This window comes from Dipteris shenzhenensis, chromosome 15 (genome assembly GCF_047967505.1).
Source record: "Dipteris shenzhenensis isolate YYH24624 ecotype China chromosome 15, Dip_SZ_1.0, whole genome shotgun sequence".
Classification (NCBI taxonomy): Eukaryota; Viridiplantae; Streptophyta; class Polypodiopsida; order Gleicheniales; family Dipteridaceae; genus Dipteris; species Dipteris shenzhenensis.
In genome coordinates, this window is record NC_141610.1 from 42,985,246 (window position 1) to 43,009,801 (window position 24,556).

The 24,556-nt window shown below is 42.9% G+C and overlaps 1 protein-coding gene across 4 annotated transcripts in view; it reads left to right on the forward strand.

The window, feature by feature from the left end:
- Positions 1-19,824, forward strand: part of HEMD (uroporphyrinogen-III synthase family protein) — a 34,553-nt gene extending 14,729 nt beyond the window's left edge. The window contains exons 5-11 of one of the 4 annotated variants that reach the window (XM_087385977.1): positions 11,939-12,048; positions 12,323-12,418; positions 12,645-12,700; positions 12,967-13,052; positions 13,225-13,356; positions 19,243-19,404; positions 19,551-19,824. In XM_087385977.1, coding sequence (XP_087242103.1) covers positions 11,939-12,048; positions 12,323-12,418; positions 12,645-12,700; positions 12,967-13,052; positions 13,225-13,356; positions 19,243-19,300 — 538 coding nt within the window. In that variant the 3' untranslated portion in view covers positions 19,301-19,404; positions 19,551-19,824. Of the gene's footprint in view, positions 1-11,938; positions 12,049-12,322; positions 12,419-12,644; positions 12,701-12,966; positions 13,053-13,219; positions 13,357-19,242; positions 19,405-19,550 lie in introns of those variants that run through there. The other 3 variants (XM_087385976.1, XM_087385978.1, XM_087385979.1) reach the window with 3 other exon arrangements.
- The last annotated feature ends 4,732 nt before the right edge of the window (positions 19,825-24,556 follow it).

The following is a 24,556-nucleotide window of genomic DNA, read 5'->3' on the forward strand; positions in this document are numbered from 1 at the left end:
GCACAGGGCACCCTTATATAGGGGCCTGTGGCAGGCCAAGTCGGCCCAACCAGGGCCACCGACCAGGGCCAACCCTGGTCGGTTTTCTAGGGCCCATGTGGTCGGCCACCAGACAGGGTACTGACCCTGCTGGTCGGTCAACTCAAGGGGCTTGGGCAGTGCCTATAAAAGGCCTACTCCTCCATTCATTCCAGCATCCAGTGCAAGACTTAAAGCCCCTCTCCAAGGCTGTGTTCAGCACTCAGATCTGGAGCAGTTGCTGAGAGAGAGAGAGTCCATCAATATTCTCCAGCACTTTGCTGTGTTTTGTACTGCTCCCTTGGAGCTATTTTTCTGCCCACCATCTGGTGGATGAATATACTCTCTTTCTCTCTCCATCCATATTTATTTATGAGAGAGTGTTTGTTGCATCTGTGATCATCTATCTGAGTTGAGTGTGTGTAAGAGTTGGAGAGATCTTGGGTGGAGGTTTGAGTGATTCATTCCCTCTTGATTTCTAACACCCTAAGAAGAGGGAATATTATCACATTGAATACAAAATTGGGTGTCCTTGTCCAAAAAAGAGAGCGTATGCTCTTTCCATCCAATCCGAATATCATGGGTTTTAAACCACTCTTTTCTGATTAACAAGTCCACATGTTCCAAGTGCGTGACATAGCATGTAAGAGCAGCTATGTAGTCTTGAATCTGGATAGAAAGTGCGTCGACCTTATGATTCCAAAATTGCTTCCTAGCTGGAAGCTGCACCTCGTAGGTGTGATCGCTAGGTGTCGTGGACAGCCCCATCCTTTGCACAAGTTTGTAATTAACAAAATTGTGAGAGCTGCTCGGGTCAAAGAGAATGTGGACTCTTTGGTCCCTTACTTCTCCATAAACTCGGAAAAGGTCATGGGGGCCAAATAATGAATTATTAAAAGTGCAATTACAAGAAAGTGGGCAGGTAATGACATTTATAGAAATACCTGTCATCGAAGCTTGGTTAGCTCCCTTAGCTTTGGTGCCTTGTCCCGCATGGAGCTTTGGTCCCGGCGCTTGCATCTGGTTCTTGCACTTGGGACAATCATTCCGAGTGTGGCCCTGCTCCTCGCATATAAAGCAACATCCTTCTTTCTTTAACTTCAAGGTGCGTAAAAAACGGGCTCGACCATTCTTCGTCTGAGTCGAGTTCTTCTTGGAGGTGTTGTCGATTGACTTCCACTCCCGGGTACCAGTTGTTGAATGGAAGAACTTCCTCTTGTTCTTCCCACTCGTGTAAAAGGTAGGCTGGTACGAAGCTGAGGATCAGCCCCGAATCACTGAACCCTGCTACTCCCGCTCTTGGCTGTACCGTACGTCTGCAGCAGGTCGTACCACGTGACAGGCTCCCGAACAAGATGACGTGAAGAGGCTTCAAGCATGCCCGGTCCACGGGCTTGGGGTAAGAGGCAAATTGGCCGAGTTATAAGGTGGGTAAGCAGGCTTTTAGAAAGCCCTGCTTTTCAAAAGCCCGCCCTCCAAACTTGGAGGGGATGGTGCTTTTCTTAGCCTCCAGGCCCCCCCGAATAGCTCCCGGCCCAGACCGCAATCTGGCTCCTGCATGCTGCGCACCTCCCCGCGCTCCACTTTTGCACGCCATCATGTTCCCTGAGCAGCCAGCCCGTACACGGGATCTCTTGGGCTTGCCTCAGCTCTACGCTTGCCTAACGGCTCCCTTCGCACCTCTCCACCCGGACCTCATTGCTCCCTCCTAACTATACCTCTCTCTCTCTCAGCCCCTCACATGTGTCCCTTGTGGCTTCCTCATTCCATCGGAGCCAGACTTTGGAATGTCTTGGATCTTTAATCTGCTTGGGTCTTCTTTAACCATTTGGTGAGGTCCTCTCCTTTCATGGTTCAAGCTCCTCAGTCTTGGTGTCTTCCTAATGGCCTTCAGCTGATTCTTAGATTCTTTCCCTTTGAGTGCCACACCATGATCTTCTTTGACATCGGATGGTACACTACCTTTCAACTCTACATTGATGAGATGCACTTTGTGCTTTTCGACTCTAGCTTTGCCTTATCTTCAACTAATACATGAACAAACACATTAGAACAAAATACTATCTAGAGCGATGCCCTGCTTTTGTACTTCCGACTGCTCCTAAGAGCAGCTTTGTGAACTTGTGGGCCATCACTGCTGAACCCGTGTGCATTTATAGCTTCCAATTGTCCAACCTTTGCTGCTGTCCACCTTTGCTACAATCTACAACTGATATTCAGCCGCTTATTTCCACCCCCTGTTTCAATTTCATCCATATCTAAGGCAAAAACCTCTCTTTTGGTTACAATTTTGCCACAGCTTCCTAGTTTGCAGCCATAACTTGCAGTGCGCCACTACTAGAGCCGAGATCTTGCAACCATGGGGTTTTCCAGCTGAAGGCCAGGGCACCTCCTAGGCCAACGTTTTGCACCACATGCGATCATAGGCGATTTTCTCCAGGCCACATGTTCCTAGTTGCCATTTACTTATGGGGATGTTTTGGGTTGACCTTACCATGTTTTGGGGTTTTGGAGCTATTGTGGCTGATTTTTCTTCAGATTTGGTACTGGAAGAAGGTTATTTGGCATTATAGTTGTGTTTGGTATTGTTTTTCTACATTAGGGCACTGTATATTGTTGTGCCGAGAGTGGAATACATGTGGCAGAGTGTGCGACTCTACATAGCAGATTAGTATCAGGTCCTGAATTTGTTCTCAGCACAACTCTTGCTGAGTTTTGGCACCGGACACAGGATTTTGCATAGGTCTTGATTCTTGGACATATCTAGGACATTTAACAGAGGATCTTCAGCGATATTTATGTTATTGGAGTCCTATTTGGAGGAGGGATCGTTGTAATTCAGTTGACTGCTATATAATAGGTTTGTAGGTTGGATTCTGTCCAAACTTTGAAAATACAGTTGTATTTGAAGTCAAGTATCATTGAATAAATACATAGCCAAGAGTTGATTCCTGTTAGGGGGTCCTCATCACATACGATGTTGCTCTTTTCTTTATTTAGTTTGTCTCTAAACCATACCTTACTGTGGTTAAGTTCATCTCCTAGCTCAATTGCTATTCTAAGTTCTAGTCTTAATTAAGGAATTCACTGGAAATCATAGGCATCACTCTGACAGTATCAGAGCCAAGCTTCTTTCCTGATGGATTATTTGATTAGCTCTTGGAAAATGGTCTTATGCGTGCCTAGGATTGCTTGTTTGTGTGATTGTGTGACTGTGCTTGAGAGTTAGTGCTACCCCTAAACTTCATCATGGTAAACACAAGGAACCAGAATGTTAAGGGTGCAAAGAAACCAGCTGGCTCTTGGTCTAGAAGACAGCTCCTCGCAAGAAGAAACAGTGTGTCAGACATGGCAGCAAGATGTGATTTTTTGCCTTTGATGATGAGCAGGAACGACCAGTTTAAAACAGCCAATGCAAGCCACAGGCTAAGGACAAGGAATCCATGGCATTGTTTCAGCTTTTTGATGCTTTTAAGGCTGAAATGCAAACTGATTTGCAGAAGTAGTTCTCCACCATGTGCACAGCTTTGCCAAAAGCCTGGGAAAAGTCAAAGAGAAAGGATAGCTAGTCCAGAAACATGGTTCAACGAAGGGGAAGGAGAAGAGAAGAGGAAAGCAGTTGGATTCATAGATGTTGATAAGTCGTTAGTGGAAGATGATGTAGAAGGACATGAACAAGAAGAGAGAGAGGAGCCCGGGGAGAGATTGAAAGGAGCATATGAGGTGGTATAGGGTTGAGCCTCCTACTCCATCCAGTTTGTCATGGGAGTTGTATGGACATCACTGGTATCCCAAGCTGGCTTTTAGTGTGGGAGAAGAATAGATACAGATGATTGAGTATAATGGAGATCACAAGCCTGAGGTGTTTCTTCATTGGATGAAGAAGCTAGAAACGTATTTTGCTCAAGAGCAACTATTATGTCCCTTGTCGTAGCATCACACTGATAACTATATACACGAATAAAACTTTGTAAGGAATGTACATTTATACAAACATGCAACTCACCACCCAATCTTAGAGCCAATCCCCTTGAGCTGAGAAGTCTAAGGTCTCACAAAGTATCCAGTCGCTGCTCCCCCTGCCTGTGTGAATGCTGCTGCTCTCTCCTCTGCCATAGCCTCTTCTCACCCCCTCTCTTCTCTCCACCTCTTCCTTTGCCCTCTCCCTGCCGTGCTGTTCGTGGGAGTTTCTATTCTGGAAGCTTGCTGGTTCTGAAGCTTTCGACAGGTTGCGACTGTTTCTGGGAGCTTTTCTCTGGCTTGAGTGCGGACTTGGGCGTGTTGGCGCAGCTTTTAGTGCTGCTCTTCTTGTTTAGGAGGGGCTCCCGCTGTCTAGAGCCCTGACGAGTCTGGTCACGGGTCGTTTTGTGGCTTGTATGGGCTCTGTTTGAAGGCCATAGCCTTCAGTTCTCTGCTGCAAGTCCTTTTGGCTGCTGGACCCTTTTCCAGCGAGGTCGGCTTTTGTTGGGTTTTTGAGCAGTTCTTTTTTGTCTGAGTCCTTTGGCTGGCCTTTTTTGGGAGGACCTTGTTTGCTCCCCCCCCCCCCTTTGTTGCAGGACACAGCTTCTACAGTTCTACGGAGTAGTTTGAGTTAGATGGCCCCTTTTCCTCAGCTTCCAAGTTTGAGGCGTCGCCTTCCGAGTGATTTCTAGGGGCTTGGACCCTGGAACTACCTCGGCGTTCTGAATGTTTATCCTATTGCCTTGGATTGTGACTGTTTTGATCCTGCAGCCCCGAAAGGGGGTACCATACAGATGGTTCCTCTCTCCTCCTTTTTGGGGTTTCACCTTTTCCTTCATGGGAGAGGAGAAGTGGACCCCTTTGCTTTTTGATCTCACGACAAGGGACTAGATATTCCACATGATGGAGGAGTGGATGGGATCTGAGGGGATGGAGTTGTGGATTTCCCATGTTGACACAAAAAATCTTCCAGTTGGGTTTCTCGATAGAGAGACAAGGACTGGACCTCGTAGTAGATGTGCTTTGTTTGGGCCGAAGGTTCAGCTCAAGTAGGTTACACATTAGTCATTACAGCAGTGCGCTAGCTAGCTCAGGGTAAGAAGGTAGGCTCAGCCTATCATGCCTTTTGGAAGGGGTATAGTCGTGATCATACAGACGGCGACTATACCCCTCCCAAGCGCTCAGCCATAAATCTGAGGTTGTCGCTTAGGCTTCCACCCATACGAGAACCTTGTTCTCCTCCCCCCCCCCCAATGAGTTGGAGCATGGTGAGTTGGAACTCACACGAGCTTCACGATTGTGGGCGGAAGTAGCCACGGCAGATGATACTTCGTCAAGAGGTGCAGAGGGCTGTGGTAGGATTGGCAGTGAATTTTCTCTTGATTGAGGAGCACATGTTCTGAGCAGCTGATATTAGATGCTGATGCCACCTTCTGCTTGGGAGGGCCCTTGAAGTTTGGTCCCCTACTGTAGGTGGGAGTGGAGGGGTATGCATTTATGTTTCCCAGGCATTGGCTCTAGATGTGTACGATTAGGGCGAGGTTATCACAGGGTATGCAGTGTAGATTGGTCTACGCATGAGTAAATTTAGGATTGGCATCCTAAACATTCCCCACCCCCTCCCCCTTCCCTCTTTTTTGATAGCAGCGTCGTGCTTTTTGGAGGCAGCTTACTGAGAGCCTCCTAGATGTTGACTCTTGGATTGTTGGAGATGACTTAAATCACCTAGAGTTTAAAGAGGATAGGCAAGGCAGAGTCTCTCCTTAAGGATAGCGCCGGTAAGAGGAGCACGTGGGAGCAATTCATCTTCGCGATCAGGGTTCATGACCTGTGAGAGAGGCGGAGTTTTTCGGACTCCTCGGTAGCGTTCGCTTCTCCTTCGGCAAGCGGAGGCACGACGTCCTGCTAGAGCGTCTTGACATGTATTATGTGCGAGATTGGGTGATGCACAGAGGGGGTGCCACGGGTATTTTGGCATGTATGATGATGTTAGATCACTCCCCGATTGTGCTTCACCTAGAGCAGCCCCATTGTGGACCCCCACAGAAGGGAGTCCATATCCCTGATGCTTTACTATAGGAGGATGAAGTATAGTAGGCCGTTATGGAGATTTGGCAGCAGCTAAAGAGTCGCCCTGAGGGCGGTTGGGTGGCAGACGTGATCCAGAGGAGCAGTGAGGGGCTCTAGTCCCCAAGTTTTCATCGGTAGCATGCTCTGCAAGAGTGCGAGAGAGCACTAAGATGAGACCTAGACTCCACAGAGTGACTCAAAGAGTAGGACCCAGTCTCATAGTGGCTTGCAGGCTGTTATGTGAGGCTAGCTAGCCTTTAGGCCATAGAGATCTGTCGAGCTGAGTTCTCTTATCACCCTTCTCGAGCATAGTGGGTACAACAGGGAGAAAAGATGACTAGACAATTTTTTAAGACCACTGGCCGCTACTTAGCAGTGGACGTAGCTCTAGCGATTAAGAGATGCCAGCGGGCAGATACGCTTAACTTGTAGGAGATTTAAGAGAGGACCATGGACTTCTATCGACAGTTGTTCCAGTCTAAGGAGGGTCCCCCCTAGGCCCTTGTAACCCGGGAGGCAGTCTGGGCCCATATCTTGACAGTGGTTTCTCAAAATTTGAGCAGGTAGGTGGAGGCGCCTTTCACTGAGGAGAAGGTTTTGGAGGCCCTTAAGGTCCTCCCTCCTCACAAGGTGCCTCGGGGAGAAGGACAAATTGACACCGTCCTTCTTTAGGTGCTCATTCACACCCCCTTCAATTGGATTTTTAGGAGGGTTTCTACTCTAGTCCTTGAGTCGAGGTTGGATTTTTTTGATCTCGAAGAGAAGAATAGGTCGGACATTCGCAAGTGGAAAGTGATCACTTTGTTGGACACTACTTACAAGTTCTTAGCCAAGGTCCTGAGTTTGCTGTTGCGACCTCACCTCATTGATATCGTTCCATGACATGCAAACAAGTTTTATTTAGGAACATTGTATCTTGGGCAATATCTTTGGTTTTTTGGAGGTAGTTGATTGAGCCCGGGAGGAGTCTCAACCTATCACAATCCTTCTTCTGGATTTCGAGAACACTTATGACAGGGTGGAGTGGTCCTTTCAAGGGCACCATGTAGAGGTTGGGCTTTTCATATAGATGGATTCGGGGGGTTTCGGCTATGTATGTAGGGAGTCCCAACTAGATGCTCATTGACAGTCACACAAGGGAGATCTTGTTCAGTTTGTCTGGGTTGCCCTCTCGCTCCTTTCTCTTCCTCTTTGTGGCAAAGGCTCTGGGTTAATTTAAAAAACGCTCACAGGTAGTAGGCCTCATGGGGATGTGGCTTCCAAGTCACCAGCATGGGGAGCTTCTGGACTTAAAATTCATAGATTACATGACACTCTTTGTGGAGGGCACGGTGGAGAGCCTAGAGGGCTCCAGGGACCCCTAGAGACATACTGTTTGGCCTCGGGGGCCAGGATCAACATGATAAAATCAATTGGCTTCCTCAGAGCAATTGAGGAGGTTCAGGGGATCCAGGATTGTGGGGCTGCACTTTGCTTTTGATGGATTCCGCGGGGGCACACAGTGAGATACCTAGGCTGCCAGGTGGGCATTGATATCCAGGAGAGCAACAGATCACCCCTGTGCTGGAGGTGAGGTGCAACCTTTTATACTGGAGCTCGACTAAATTCTCTCTAGCAGGCAAAACCCTATTGGCTAAACAGGTACTCTTGGGTATGGCTTGGTTTATCTTGCTAGTGTTTTTACAGAGGCTACGTGGGTCAGCTCAAGTGCCTTGTGCATAATTTCTTATGAGATCGTTCGGATGGTATGAGGAACACTATAGAGCTAGGGTCGCTTGGCAGACGGTGATCCTGCCCTAGATGTAGGAAGGACTCGGCGTTATTGAACTTGAGATGCAAACCAGAGCCCTCTTGGGCCAGTTAGTGGTACGAGGTCTCACCCTAGGCTCCGAACCTTGGAAGCTCTTGCTTCAACAAGGGCTTCTTAGGAACACCCATGTATTGGAGATTAGTGGCAGCCAGGAACTCCATTTGTAAAAGATAACTGTCCCACCCAGATTGTCTCTTGAAGACATATGCTGTAAGAATGTCTGTGATAATATGATGAGTATGTTCAGTTTGTCCATTCGATGCAGGATGATTAGATGAGGACATACTCAGTTTGGTTTCGGAAAAATTATTGTCTTAAATTTTGCTTAAATTTTGCAGTGAAATTTGAAGCTCTTTCATTGACAACAATCTTGGGCAAATGATAGAGTTTGTATGATTGATCAATAAAGAGGTTAGCAAGCTCATAGCCCTTAATATTGATAGCAAGGGGGTAAATCTAGCCATCTTAGTTAGTCTCTCAACTACTATGTATATAATATTGTGATGTCGCCCAGTAGTACATGGTAAATATTACCACAAAGTCTATACACATACTTTGCCATTCGACATTTGGAATCTCTAGTGGATGGAGCATGCCACCTGCTCTTAGGCGTCGTGCTTTATCAAACTGTCACTATTGGTCATGTATAACATAATCATCCACATATAAATTCATGTGTGGCCATAGGAAGACATTTTTACCTAGGCTAAAGTTCTATGTGGCTTAAGATATCTTACACTAGGAACATTGTGACTGAATGAAATTGTATAGTCTTCACAACAAGTAGTTACAGCTTGAATTAGGAAAAGGTGGACTACTTTTTGATTAGCATCCTCCTTTAGTGCTAGCTTTGTCAGAGTTGAGTCTGCCCTTCATCCCTAGACTGTAGTCAACACTTACTATGAAGACCTTTGAAGTTTGAAAAAATGGATGCTCAAGGATGTGTGGGTGTGTGGATATGTATGTGTGAGAGCATATGTTTATATTAAAGTGCTACATCCATCATTGGGTACTAATGACGTTGGTGGAAACTACACACTGTATTGTGTTTTCAAAGGATGAGTCTAGGCGTGTTCCTAGATTCATCTAGATATATATACATCATTATGTTCAAACATAATTTGCTTGCGAATATCTTAGGATATTAGTAACAAAATAAAAGAGAATACAAACTTTACTTGTTACAACAAGAGACAATTACAAATTGAATATTGTTGTATCATCTTACTCTTTGTTGCTCCAATATGAGCCAAATTGTATGGAGACCACTAGCGTGGGCCCTGAACTAGTTGCCAAATTCTTTCGTTTTGCTCATGCCGTCGGAGAGAAATATAAAAGACTATAGAGATCTCTGTGAACAACACCTCATTCAGTTTTGGAAGTCTAATCAAGGCATCGGTAACTCGGTTGGAGTTTCCCTTTTGCGACTGTATCTGAGAATCAAATTCTTGGATAAGTTCAACCATCGAGCTTTCCAACCTCGAAGGTTATGCTGACAAACATGTTAAGTGAATGGTGATAAGTGCATGCAATGAATTTGGTTCCATGTGGATAGTGTCTTCAACTTTTAAAGTGCATAATTTGAGTAAGAAGTTTCTTTTCTCTCATAGTATATCTCATTCTTTCTTTGAAGCTCAAAGGCAGAAAGTCTACCATCTTGGAGTAGGGCTTCTCTTATTGCAAAGTCACTAGTATCCATCTCGACCACAAAAGGTTTCTTAGGATTCACATTTTTCAACATAGGAGTTGTGGTAACCATATGTTTTAATGTTTGAAAACATTGATTTAGTTCTTCACTCTATGTTATTGCTGGACTAGCTTTTCCTTTGTTACTTCTCATCCTTTTGGGGTGCCACAATCTTGGCATGATCTTTTATAGATGTTCAAAAAACCTTCTAAAACCAAGAAATAGTTTTACTTGGTGTTTCAATGTTTGAAAACCTCTATCCGAGGGTTATAGAAATTGGCCACTCTACAACTTGTGGGGAAATAGAGAGATGCTTGTTGTAGCCAACTCCCCTCCCCAGCGGAAGATTATTACCCAAGATCACACAACACATCAAGAGACCCACTCCGAGTGTACACAAGTGTATAACCAAACATATACACAAATCTAGAAAGTGCACATCATATAGAATAGCAAAAAGGTGTGTATAAAATGCTTCCAAAATGGACAAACCTTGATACAAATGTGCTTAGTGTGCCAACATCTAGTAGACAATATACTGCGTGGATGTGGCCCTTGGCACCTTGTAATTCTCATCTGGCACCTCCAACCTTTTCATTCTTGTGGCCCAACTGAGCTACATGGGCTGACTCCAATGCACTCCAAGCTCACTTTCCTGGTGGAGATTTGTGGACTTGAGTGCTTCTACAAGATGAAAGGGAGCCTCCCATTGGGGGCCCTTATGTAGGGCATGGAAATCCCATCATCTTCTCTCTTGGTTCAGCCCTGGCAGCCTTATTCTTTGCCCACGTGGCCACTTTCCTGCTTCAGGTCATCCTTCCCTGTGTCCTCATATGGGGGCTCATACGTGGGGGGTGACATCTAGATCTCAACACAACTTTCATAATTTTGTCAGTTTTCTGGAAAGAATGAGACTATAAATATATCATCTTTAAGCTTTTGTACATGATTGCCCATCATTCTCCATGATGAAAAAGAACCTTCACTTCAAAATCTTGTAATTGCTGAAGTAGTGGTACAATTCTTGCTAATTTTGAATGATATATTTTGCTTTTCTTTGGATCTTTTTGTTGGAAGTCCAAAATTTTTATTTTTGTCTCAAAACTTAGATTTGTTCAAAGCTGAATCTTGTGAAGCACAACTTGAAAAATGTATGAAAGCAGAATTTATTGATGCATTTTCTTGAGAGTTACCACATCGTGCAGTGAGCTATGTACCCAGCAACCTTATAGGTTTAGATAGAGAGATGAGGATGAATTGCTTGGTGAATTAAGGAGTATCTCCGGAGAGGCCATATTTGACTCTGTAAATATCCTTTGGAAGCACCCATTCTTCTTGCTAAGAAGAAGGCTTCTATGTTGATTACAAGAATCGACATCGTTTACCAAGAACGGATGACCTGATGGGTTGACTTCAAGAAGATTGTTCTCAAATCAAGGTATCATCAAATTCGGATTAAGTTAGATGATGCTCTTAAAATGGGATTTTCTATTTTGACTTTTACCATTGGAGTTTACTAATGCTCCTAAAACTTTATGGAAGCTTTACCACTTGGATTTCCTAATGCTTCTGCAACTTTCCAACATATGATAAAGATCTTTCTCGTCCATATTTGGGAAAGTTTGTTGTTGTCTTTCTGGATGATATACTATTTTATGGTAAATCCTTTGGAAGGGCATGATGTAGTAAATCCTTTGGATGATACAGTGAATCCTTTGGAAGGGGATGAGCAACAACTCAAGGTCATCAGGGGAGATGTTGAGACAATAAAAGTTGTATGCAAAACAGTCCAAATTACAGACAGGCTGCAAATACCAATAATATGCCTCATAGTCTTGAATCGCGTTGATAAGTACTGCAAGAGAAGATTTTTAGAGGAGCATACAAATGTCTGACTCACCAGCCAACTGTGGAGCCAATCCAACCCTGAGCTGAGAAGTCTAGGATATGTACATTAATGTCTTCATTTGGTCTGTTGTTTTCCATCTGTTGAAAATGCTCAGCTGTACAAATGATTACTTGTGTGGTCTTGGCACCTTCTTCATGTAGAGCCCTGTTGGGAAATAATCTGCAGTTCTTAGCCTGAACTGAAGGAAGCCTTTTCTAGTGAAGTTGAGTCATCTTCTTTTTATGCATCGATGGATGCTAAAAAGTTGAAGTGGCCCTGCTTAGGGTTTTCTTCAGTATGCTTCAACTACATTTTCAAGTACTGTTGCACTCAGTACTTATATTATAATTTAGTATTAAAGCTATTTGGAGATGTGTATGCTGCATGTGGAGTGAAGAAAGTCATTTGTGATTTTATTTTAGAATCTAGTTACATCTTTTTCATTGTGTGATCACATAAATTAAATCTTTGTTTTACATTTAACTGTTTAAGTTTGATGCTACAGAACTGCAGGTTCTCCTGAGGTCAGGCTTGCGGTTGTTGGTAGTGGAACAGCAGAGGTTTTTGAGGATGTTCTAGGATCAAATCTCCAAGTTGACTTTATACCTTCGAAAGGTTATAAGACACTCTGATGCATCCTTGTTTACCAAACAAAATGTACTGCAACTCTGAGGTCCTGTGCAAGATTCAATATTTCCTTGATTCCAGGGTATCAGGAACAATGCCTGCAAGGACATGAAGTTTTATAAATAAAAGTTTCGTTATGATGATGCTTTGTTGGTTTCTGAAAATTCGGCATGGAGATATACTTTTTGAGGAATGTAAAATTAAGGGAATGGAAGGTTAAGATGAGCTGAAGGCCAACACTGCTGGAATATATGTTTTGCAGCAAATGCAAAAACTTTGGTAGAAGAGCTGCCCAAGCCCACGGTGGACAGAGGCAACGTCCTTTATCCAGCATCTGCAAGGGCCAGCAATGAACTTGGTAATGTCTTTAAAGGTTACTGTTGCTATTGATTGTGCCTTGCCTGATTTATAACATTATAAAGGCATTAATGATGGTCTCAACGTGTGACGTGGAGCTGAAGTCCTTATTGTCTTTGTCAGTCATGTGTTTAAGGCTTCAAAGAAGATATGGACTTAACTCTTGGATACTCCCAAGAGATTGTATGGGTAAAAGAACAGTTTGCTGTCTGTAATGGTGGCTGCAGAAAAAGGTCTATCAGCACGCGCTTTTGAAGTAATTCGGCTTAATACATATTCCACTGTAAGTAAATCTTCTGGTTGTGCAGAGTACATAGATACATATCATCTAAACTTTGCAGAGACGCCAGATTTGTGTTCAATGGAGTGTCTCACTTAGAATGTAATGATTTCAACAAGTAAACTCATCTCTTTAGAGATACTGGTTTGGCAAATTGGGAGCACCAGTAAAGCCTTGGATGCGTCTTAGGCAAGAACCTTTCAGTGGCATTGGAATTTTACAAAGCTTTGCAAATATTTTGAATCTCTCCGTCCATGTTGTTTATGAAGGAATCTGTGAAAGTGGTAGATCCAACACTTGTTTCTCTTGCGACATCAGCGCCAGTGGTCGCATTGGCTTCTCCTACTGCTGTTCGGTAAGTTTGAAGCTCTCAAAACTGCAAAAGATGAGCTCACATTCCAAAGACGAGTTTTGGCCATATATCTGACTATATCACATAGTTGCAGATTTCTCTGTACTTCAGTTCCTTGGTGCTCTGAGCATTATTTGCACTTCTGAGGCTTCCCCATATTATGTCTGTAGTGCAGAGCATGGGTCGATCTGATCAATATTGCAACATGGGGTGGTGCTGCAGCTTGCATTGGACAGACTTCTGCAACTGCTGCAAAAAAAGCTGGTTTAAAGAAAATATTTTATCCAGATAATCCAGGCATTGATGGGTCTCTCTCTCTCTCTCTCTCTCTCTCTCTCTCATGAGCTCAAGATTCTGATGCTTAGTAACGTCTATGTGATGTCCCAAGTGAGGAACCAGCCCTCTAGTCACACTTACAAATGAATTTGTCCTCTAAGTGGCATACAAATGACCTAAGTGGGTGGAAAATGGCTTAAATGATCTGCAAAAAGGTCCGATCACTGGCACAGAATGGGTTAATGAAGGCCCTACAGTGCCCCTGAAATCGGCCTACTGACTCTAGGACTACGTATTAGATTGTGCTGCACCACTCCATGTGGTTGCTTCTGCAAAATGGACACGATTGTCTGTCCTGGGCCCAAAATTGTACTGCTTCATTCCTGCTATCTTTAGTAGAGACTGAGGCTCTTTTTCTGCCTTTATATCAGGGCTCATAACATGGGTCATAAACTGGACCTCCTAGATATCATAATGTGATACTCGCTAGACCCACATCAATGCACACTAACGGAATAGTGATGCATGGAAATGATAATAGCTTATTAGGATCTGATACTTTGTAATACAAAGGAAGTTCTAGGGGTTTGGCACTAGGGATGTTCTCCTTATGATATTAATAGGAGCGTGCGTCATGTTGTAGACTATGCCTCATGTTCCTTTGTTTCTTCTTGCTTCTTAAACCTCAGAGGTTTGCATATAGAGACTCCAATGAAGGTTGTAGGTCTTGGTTTGACTTAAATGTTTGGATTCATTTTTGAGCAAGGTCTTAGAAGATACAATGCTTAAGCTCTTTAGTTTTTAATATATTTTATAAAACTTCCCATTTCAAGCGCTTCAATCAAGTAATGTATACTGTACTCAATGGAACATTCTCAAGTGCTTGGCCTTAAAAGCTTTCCGATCTTTAGAAAAGAGCTTACATTCAATGCATTTATTTTTCTTATTCTGGAGAAGATGAATGTTGAATCAGTTGTGATTGATTGGGAAGTCATGATTCATAGAAATCGTTGAAATTCTGCCATCGTTAGTAGCCCTCGTTATTCAGTCATCAACAAACGTGTTTTGTTTGGTAGAAATGTATAGGAACACGTTTTTGATAGAAATGTGCAAAACAGCCTGCTTTTTGGCAAAACAACAGTAACTCTTGTCTACTTTTTTATATATTTTGAGAAGACTTGACTATAGAAATTCGCATTGAAAGTGTTGAGAATTGAAACCTGAATTTGATGTGACTCTTGATCTTGACCTTTTGATTTGACTCTTGAGTCGTGACATTCCTCTTAGTTTTTACTTTTGTTTTTTGCGCCAGGGGGGGGGGGTGTGGTTAGTTTTTACTATTTAGTGTATGTAATAAGAGATTACAAATAAGTGTTGCTGAAGTTTTAATTTTCCCTCTCTAAGTTTTGATAATTAAGATGACACACGTACACGCCCATGCGCACACATATGGTTGTGTATTGTGTAACACATTATGCATGACCTATATGGAATTCGGATCTTATATATATGATAGTAGATGTAGAGAATAGTATGCATTGAAATACAATCTACATATACAATTACTGATATAATCTATAGAATGTAAGTCTGTATTAGTGTATTCCAAATTTGCATATACTTTATATAATATATATTTACATATATTAATCATGCACGTTTCTAGGCAAAAGTCCTGTTTAAATTTCAGAAGGTTGGTCTTTGAAACTATTGAAATGCATACATTTTTGGAAACGTTCCCCTCGACTTTGTAATTGATAAAATGTTTGCCTTCTTCTTTATAACATGTTGTTATTGCATATACTTCAATTCTTCCTATTTTTTCTGAAGGGATTTCTTTTTACGAGACATTAAATTCTGACTTTCTTCTTCGAAGCTTTTGTGCCTATTACAAGCCACAGATAAAGGAGTTTTAATGTTTGCTCTTTAGATAGAGGAACCATCTTGAGTTCAAGGTTTGTTACGACGTTTGAACCGATTACTTAATCTAGCTACATCAAAACAAAGAAGAGTCATTTCAATAGTTGTATTGCTCTCGCTTCAAGGGACAAAACATCTTTTTGTAATTTCAGTAAAATTTTATGTTCTCTTAGTAGACAAATGGTCAATTAATTGTCTTCACTTGCAACATGTTTATTTGCAACCTCTTGTGGTAGAAAATAATTTGTAGCAAACACATATGCTAATTGTTCTATACCTTGAGAGGATGTGATTTTGAAGCACCAAAACTGTTGTAAGTCATTTGGTTCGTTTGCAATCAAAGTCTACCCAGTCTTTGTGCAGCCTGCAAATTTCATAAAACCCTAAGAGACCTAGATTTATTGAACAGACTTCTGTAACAGATATCTCTCAGTGGTCGAGTTATTGTTGGTTGAGTTGTTGCTTCAAAGATATCAAGTTAGAAGAGCTGAAACTATAGATTGAGATCTAGGTGAAGGAAGCTTCATCATTGTAGAGGTCTTCTGAAAAAGGGGGAGGTAGAAATGCACACCATTTCAGCAACTCTTGTTAGGTAAGAAGGCGTGTTTTTCAATGGTAGAGCATATGTGTGAGGAGGGGCTCATATGATGATCCAAAGCAACAAGACAAAAGCCTTTACAAGCAGTTTCATGCCTTATCTTTTTCCAGAGAGGAAATAGTCAAGCTACGAAAGACTGGGATGGCAAGAGATCTTGAGAGCTTCTAGAAAAAATATTTCATGCACTACTGTAATGCACTTGGGTCAAGTTCGCATGGGTTTTCCACAAGCATGGCAAGCGAATACAATTCAGCAATGGACAAGTCGAGGGACCCCATGGACCCATCCAACTGTAGACTGATAATGATTGGTCATGGAATCTTTTGAAACCTAGATGGCAGCTTATGCTTGGGTACTGGTGAGAACATAAGCGTAGCTTTGCTTACTAAGTTATTTTTTCTCTTTTGTGCATAATTTGTCTAAAGGCTCTTGCAAAATCCCTTCTTTCCTTTATTCTTGTGCTTGTTTAATAAACAATTTCAATTTGTAAGATTTTACATATTCTAGATCTTATGAGGGTGTATGGTAATGATTGGATATATCATGCTCATTGGAAATTCTCGTCAGGGTGTTTGCATAGTAACATGGTTTGAGGGCAGGCAGACATATCTTTTTTGGACATGACTATCCCACATTGCATCCATCTTTACCATCCAAGCACTCGTAGAGGAGGCCAAGCATTGCAAACAAAAGATTTATTGTGTAAACGTCAAGAAGGCCTTTGACAATTGACTCTATGCAATGGGCAATGCTTATGCACCATCTAGACAGCCCTTAGGAATGCAGATGGGCAAACATGCTTTGAATGAGCATGTAAGAGGTGAAGTCCATTCAGCAACGAGGTTTTCCGTGGCAGTTTTCATCAACGCTTTAATGAAATGGGGATGTCTATTCACCATGCTTTTTGAGCTCCACATTGATAGACTAGAGACATGGTCTTGCAACATGGAGGAGTGGGACCCACACTCAATAATGGTCTTGTAGTTATCTGCATCCATGGGATCCCCTGCCTTGTGAATGGATAGTGTTGGAGATTTAGGAGGTCGGTAAGCCTTTGCAGAAGGGTTTATTAGACAGCTTTGCTTAGGATTGGCTATGCTTGGAGGCCCTCCTGATCCTTGGCTGTGCAATTGTGAAGTTTCTTGATGACCTCCGTCAAACGAGGTGGGGTGATGAGCACGAAGGTGGTGGGGCGAGCGATGTGCTCTAAGATGGGCATGGGTTGGTCAAGAACTCATGAAGTGGGTCCATGTAAGCTTTCCAAAGGCAGGGGTTCTTATAGGACATGGAGATCTTTCCAGCAATTACCTGCAAAAATATTTGGAATTATTGCTATACAGAACACTACAAAGCTCTTGTTCCTAGAGGGCAAGAAATGGTCGTTTCTTCCATTGCACTAAGATCGATACCCTTTTGCAGTCTAATAATGGTCAAAGTCCTCCTTTGATCTCAGAATGCCAACGTTGCTTTTGAGGTATAGACCCCTTGAGCAGCTTTCTTGTGTTTTGGAATGTGTAGGGGAAGGATTACTGTGTTGCAACGTGGATGGAATTAGTAAGGGGAAGAGCATTAGCATGTATGCCCAGTTCCTCATCCATGTACTCTAGCAGAGTGGCAAGATAGCTACCCTAGATGTGGTCCAGGGAGTAATCCTATGTGTGTCCTCTATAGAGTGGGGGATCGTTAGATTGAAGGATGGGGGCTTGTGGTCTGCAGAGGGTGTACTATGAGGTAGAAAACCTTAACGTGAAGGTAGGGTATCACATGTAGTCCACTACACTGGCGGCCTCCATGCAGGCAGCATGTATATTTGGCCACCTTTGTTATCCATTGTAGATGAGCAGCTCATGACTAGTGTGCATGTGTAGCAGATATCTCCCATAATGCATGACAGAAAATCTAGTATGTGTGTCCTCTGGCCTACGGCTGAATTCTCCTAGTCGAAGATCTAGCAAGGTAAAGGCATCCTCCTGGAAGTCCAAGATTTCTGCCCGTGTCCTTGGTCCTGGCAGGTTGTGGTCAGAGAGAAGCCACGTGGGCAGATGAGAAGGGCCAGATCTGAGGAAGAAGAGAGCTAACACATGGGCAGCATACAGGCTGCCATGTGGGAAGCAGATACAGCAGTGCAGCTGGCTGCAACAGGCCCTGCATGGGCAACAAATCAGTACAGCAGCTGTACAACTGCAGGACAGAAGGTAAGGGCAGATACATGGCCATTCAAAGGCCTGGAGCTGGTTTACAGCAGCTGCAGATAAGTCGGCTGATAGCAGACAGGCAGCAGGTGCAGTCGGTTACGGGTAGCTATACAACTATATGGTTGGCCATACACTTGCTGCCATGTGGTAGGGTACCGTTTGCTGCACGTCAGCAGTAGGGCCAGTCTCTGCTCGGCTGGTTTGTAGGGTTCAGGTCGGCCAGGCCAGGGTCTTCCAAGCCTATAAAAGGCCAATTTGGGCTATGTCAGGGCGGCATTCGTGTACCTCCAAGAGCACTTAGGAGAGCAGATCTACACACAGGTAGAAGGGTGGATAGGTGGACTCAACCTTGGAGCTACTGAAGCCTTGCGGTGAACAGGAAGAGTTCCTACAGCAGAGGGTACTGCATATGGAGCTCTTTGTGGTGCCATACCTCAGTGACACGCTGCTGTAGATGTTGGTACACTTTGTAACAGATTTGGTACTCGGTTTCTATATCAATACATTGTCCTTTTGGCTGTAGATCTGATTGTATTCTCTCCCAGATTTGAAGTGTCTCTACTTCTTGTGTGCACAAGACAGTGAAGTGTGATTTTTAAAGCATTGTGTGATTCCTGGACATAGTCTTCTGCTGTGGTAGTGCTACAGCAAGCAGACATACATCCCCTTCAATTTACTGTGTTTCTGTCATTGCCTGGGCAGGTGGATGACCATGTCGGGTCTTGGGTGCCCCCTGGAGCAGTTGAGCAGGCCCAGGGTGTTTGTGATGCAGTCTACAACTGCTATGGGACCCTGTGATTGGGCAGAAAGCGCTGTGGCTCCCAAAACACCGGTGGACAGTCTTGGACCTGCTGGCAACGGGGGAAGAGGATGGTCAGGCAGGGTGGGCTGAGAGAGATTGTAGGCTGAGAGAGGGAGAGTGTGGTGCGGAGGGGGGGGGGTTGGTTCCAAAGCCATAATAATTGGCCGTCACTTTCCATTGACTCTGATTAGGCTTTCTGCTTTACTTGTTTTAGTCTCCCATATAGTTTTTTGGTTGCTAGACTATCATGAGTTATTAAAAGGTTTTGCCTGGATGCTTTGTTGCCTGTTGCCACTTTACAGATATTTGGCAAGCAAACGTGTATCTTATTTTAAACATTTTTGTGCTTTATTTTATTGGGATGTAGCTTACTTTCTGAAGTTATCCTATGCCTTGAAACAGATGGGTACAAAGTATACTGGAAGCCCTCGAATCTCAAAAACGTGAATGTGCAGCCTAGTGGGAAATTCTAAAACCCAAGAGTCAATGATGGCCTTCAGATTAGAACACTTTGGAATACAGAGCTTGCCCAATATGGTATTTACTGATGACTTGGTGATGCATGTATGCCTTGAATGCCTAAGCAACCTAAATCCAATTACATTAAGCATTGTCCTGTTTATTGCTACAAAGGATTGATATTTATTCTAAAAGACTACCATTCTTTGGATAATGAAGACCTGTGCTGACTCTCGATAATGGCTTCCCAGGTTTGGTATGCTTGGAAGTTTAATCTTTCAAGGGCAATTTTGTTGGCGATAATGTCAAAGAAGGAAGTTCTACATGCAATTGTGGTGGCTGGCCTTGCTATCTGGGAAGCGATAATTTTTATACAAAACAGCTTGACGAATTTGTAGGATTAACAACTCAAAAAATTTGAGGACTGGCTCGATTGGGTTAATAATTGCTTAAGTTGGATTAAATCCCATATGAAAATATATTGTCCTGGATTTGGCATTCCAAATAATGTCAGTCTTTTAACAAGTTGTTAGTCTGCAGAACAAATTGCTCTTAGTTGAGCTAAATATTCAGTTTTCAGAGCAAAGAAGTGCTAAAGACCAAAAAAAGAGTATCAGCCTAAAAATCATGGACCAATCATTACAATTTGCAACATTTCTTTACATAGTCACCTATATAAGTGCAACCAATGTCTCAGCCTGAAGGCAATGCTTTTTATGCTCGAGTGTTGTGAAATGTTGATAGACTTGTGTACTGGCTAGAGTCCTTTGTGCAAGTGACTAAAGCTCAAGGGCCCACGCCCGAGTGACTACAGCAAAGAAAAGACCAACACCAAGGGCTTGCCTTGAACCACTAAGGATTGGTGCATCCTCTAAAAGCCCATCTCAAGGAGGTGCGGAGTGCAAAAAAGGTTGCCACAAAGGGAGGGGAGATGCAAGAGTCGTGCATCTGGTGGAGGTGGATGGATACAAGAAGAGAGAGAGATGAGAAGGGAACGGGAGAACACGAGAGAGATGAGAAGCCAAATCTTTTTTTAGCCATGCATAAAGATTGCACATTTCTTTCGGCTTTCTTCTCCTTTGTCTGTCCAGGATTTAGATGCCACACGCTAAGAGCATACAATGAGGTGGTTGCCACCTTATAGGTGGCTCATGTGGAGCTGGGGGGCCGGAACAGTCCCATGTGGCCATACATGAGGCCTTGGGACTGGTGGGATAGGACTGCGTCAGATGTTGCAGCAGCATGGAGCAGATAAGGCCCAGCAAGGACAGGCTGTTAGGGCCATGATACACTCACAGCTGTGGGGCTACCAGCTGAGAGTGCTCGAAGGAGAGAACCTTGTAGATGAATGCCACCAACCATTGTAGCAAAACTCTGTTGCATCTAGATGCTGTGACACGTAGTATTGGAGGGGGTCCTCCCAATTTTGGTTTGGCCACTTGTTCTGTCCATCGGACTTCGGATGGTAGCTGTGGTTGAATGCTAGCTGAGTATCAGCCAGCCAAAAGGTTCCCATGAACTATCCGTTCCCATCAAAAGCAATCTCCTGGTAAGCTATGGTACTTGACAACATTTTTATCAGGTGGTTGTCAGAGCATCACATGTGGCCTCGAAGGGGATAAAAGGGGCATACTTTGTGAGGAGAACAATTTTCATGAACATGCCCAAGCGTCAGTTACTCAAGGGCAGGTAGCGATGAAATCCATGGAGACACTCAAGCACTTCTAGTCAGGATTTGTAGAGGTTGCAATAGTCCTTGGATTGCCTTGTCGTCAAGGAAAACCTTACAAGTCTTCGCATATGCTACCGTATCCCTGTTCATGAGGGGCCACCCAAAAATTTGGGTGAGGAGGTCTATTGACTTATCCTGTCTCCGATGTCCTACTTCACCTAATACGAGTACTTTTCTTATTTTGGGTCAATGTTCTTTTAAGGTTGCACACACATTGGCATCAAGCTTTAAAGTGAGGACCTTGGTAATCTAACCATCCCTTGTTGGGGAGCCCGTCAACTACCCTCAAACCTGAAGACAAGGCTGTCACCCTTGCTTAAGGGATTTGCATGTGGATATAATTGGGCTTCCACAAACATGCTTGGGGATTCTCTGCATACCGTATTTCCTCCAACTCACGAGGATAGCAACACATCCACGAGGGCGTTCCTATGAATGATGGTGAAAGAGGGTCTTACCGCTTGCCTTACACGAAGGTTAAGATTAGAGTCTACTCCATTATAAATGTAGAGAATTAGATGCATGTCATTTCCAAGATACCCATTTAAAAAATGAGGATACAAGCATAAACAGAGTTTAAAAAAAAAATCAGTATAGAAGTAGTGACTTCCCAAAAACAGTCCCATATTTGTTTTGCCATTGAGGCATCGCCAAAATTATGAATGAGTCTATTATCTAGATGAAGCAAAAGAATAGTGTGTACAGGTTCAGATCCCTCCGCACTCTCCAGATCCCATACATATATGGCAATAAACTCTCTATTAACAAGGATTTTAAATAAATGTTAACGATTTGCCAAAAAGAATTTGGAGTCATGAAACCCTAAGAGATAGAGGAAAATATTGCTAATATACAACATAAAAAAGCAGCTCCCTTTGTGGTTGCCATGAAGATAAAAAGTGGCTGAAAAATAAGCCTGTCAACTTAAGATTGACCAACATTAGGACCTTATAAAGAAAGTACTTCCAAGTGATAAGGGGGGGGGAAAAAAAAAGTGCCATGTGTCAAAAAAACAGTAGGCTTTGGAACCTTAGCAAAAAATAAACCATGCAACCAAGAAATACGTCGTGGCGATTTGCAAAGCATCCAGTTGGACTACAAGATGTCTATAGCTTGATGTGGAACTCCCAAACGTTTGTTCTAGAAGGCATGAGGTCCCACAACGTTATTCCAGAGAGTGATGGAACAATAGCTTATAGAAAAACCTCTTGGTAGCTGCATGATAAGCAGTTGTAGAAGTAGATAAAAGCAAGACGGGGTTGTTCATAAACGAATGACTAGAATAGCTTCTTTTGAAAGAAACAGTGACAAACAATAGAAGGAAAAGCAACCTTCTGGCAAACCAAGAGTAGACGCAGAAGTGCCTGGCGATCGGAGGCCTTCTACACCTGAAATTCATTCTTCAAAACAACCAGGAGTTGTTGCTCTGACTGACGAGGTAGGAAATTGAAGCCGCTCAGCAGAATAAGAAGTTACACTGCCTTTAGTCGCCTTTCATATACGTGCCTCCAGGAGTTAGTAATTAGTTGCAATAGTAGACTAAAGGGAAGGCTCCTTGAATCAACAATGAACAAGAGCTCAATGTAGGCATAAATTATGCCAAAGGATAAAATGTAGGACTAATCGGCTTTAATGATGAAGTGAAAAATGACCATGTGCTTGAAGAAGCAAGCTAGAGTAGGCTGGAAAGAAAAGGAGCTACCATATGGCAAGACTAAAGGGGAAGGGAAAGAGCTACATAGCTTTGATACCATGTTAGAAGAGAGGAGAGGAGAGAAGATGGAGGAGACCATTCAAAGAGATAGGGATCAACACAAAGGATGCTATTAATCATCAAGCTTGTAATGATAAGGCTCCTAGGTGCTCCTCACAATACACACCTATTAAATAGGCAACCAAGTCTCCATAACCCTATCCCATATCTCATCCAAGATACAATCCTATGATAAAATCTCAATACTTTTTTTGTTGAATGCTACCAAATATCCTCGTTTCTTGTTGATGTGGTTATTGTTGTTGAAGTACTCCATGATTATTTGTTGAATGCTACTGGAGTTCCTTGTATCTTGTGGATTGCATTAAAATTAGTTGTGGGTCGGTGATGTTGCATGATGTTCTTGTTGATCATTGGACTTTATCAATGGTTTCTAGCAACAGGGCTCTAATTCGATTTAGATTTTGACTATGAGTCTCTTGACCTAGATAGTCGAGCTCTCTTTGAGCTTGTTTTTGTGGATCTTGGCATTATAGAGCAAAACTAGGGTGCCTTCATTTATTTATTATCCTTGAGTTATTTGCCAAACCATGCTTTCCCTTGTCATATTTTTGCTACCATGGCATGGTAGGCTATAACCTCATATCTGTGTGCTTCCCTAGTTGGTCCAACCTTTCTTAGAGGGATTCTTAATCTCCCAGATATTTTTTGAACTGCTACATATATGCTTGGTATGACTAATTTCTGGGGAGACCATTGCTTCAAGTCCATACACCAATTGAAAATGTGTAAATCTTTTAATAACCTTAAACATGGTCCGAGGCTACATTAAGGCTTTTTCCCCAGTCAAAACGCAATGGTTCTACCATTTTGGTGAGGACATTGTATAGTATTTTGTTGGTGGAATCTGCTTGTCTGCTACCTTAGGGACTGTAGGCTATGCCTCTTTTATGGCTAGTTAAAGGTTTTGTAATTACTTCATCGATGAAATGGTTTTCTCTATTGGGCGATTTCTATTAAGTACCTATATCGTGTGATTCTCTTATAGGAATTTTGTTGTGCTTCTAGCATCTTCTTTCCTTATTGATTTTGCATCAACACACTTGGTAAGTAATTTGTGGCCACAATAATGCGTCAAACTTATGTTTCTATAGTACCCGAATGTATGTGACCCACAAAATCAATCCCCCATTTGTCAAATGGAGTTTGTGCAATAATTTTTGTCAAGGGGTTGAAATCCTTGTCGTATTTTCATCCTATACATTCTAGGACACATTTTGCACATGTAAAATAGCATCTACAATGGCTTAATGATCTCATTTAAGAAGGATAATCCATAACAATTTCATCTCTTAAATGTGTAGATTAGTTTAGGCACCATGTACAATATGTCAAATTCTTTTGAATAAAACATAAGTTATGGCTTAAGCAAGTAACCCATATGCATATATACTGACCCATGCTTTGGCCCAAAAGTCCAAAGATTCCAAGAATCTCCAAAAATGGAAATAGGCCCATAATACATGACAATTACTCAATTCTTTGCCAAGAGGGTGACGGTTCTCCACATCACTTTGTGAAAGTTAAAGGAGGATTCGTGTTGGGATCAAGGTCTTGCTCTGTTATGCACAATATGTGCAACGTGTGTGTCCTAGAATGGTCATAGAGTGTGTGCTTTTAAAGGTATTGTTTTCTATACTTTACATGTGAATACGTACCCCCGATTGAAAACGGGGCAATTAATTAATTTGTGTAGTGAAGGACAGGGGAGTGTAAAAAATTAATCTAAGCCTTATTCCGATTAACGTAAG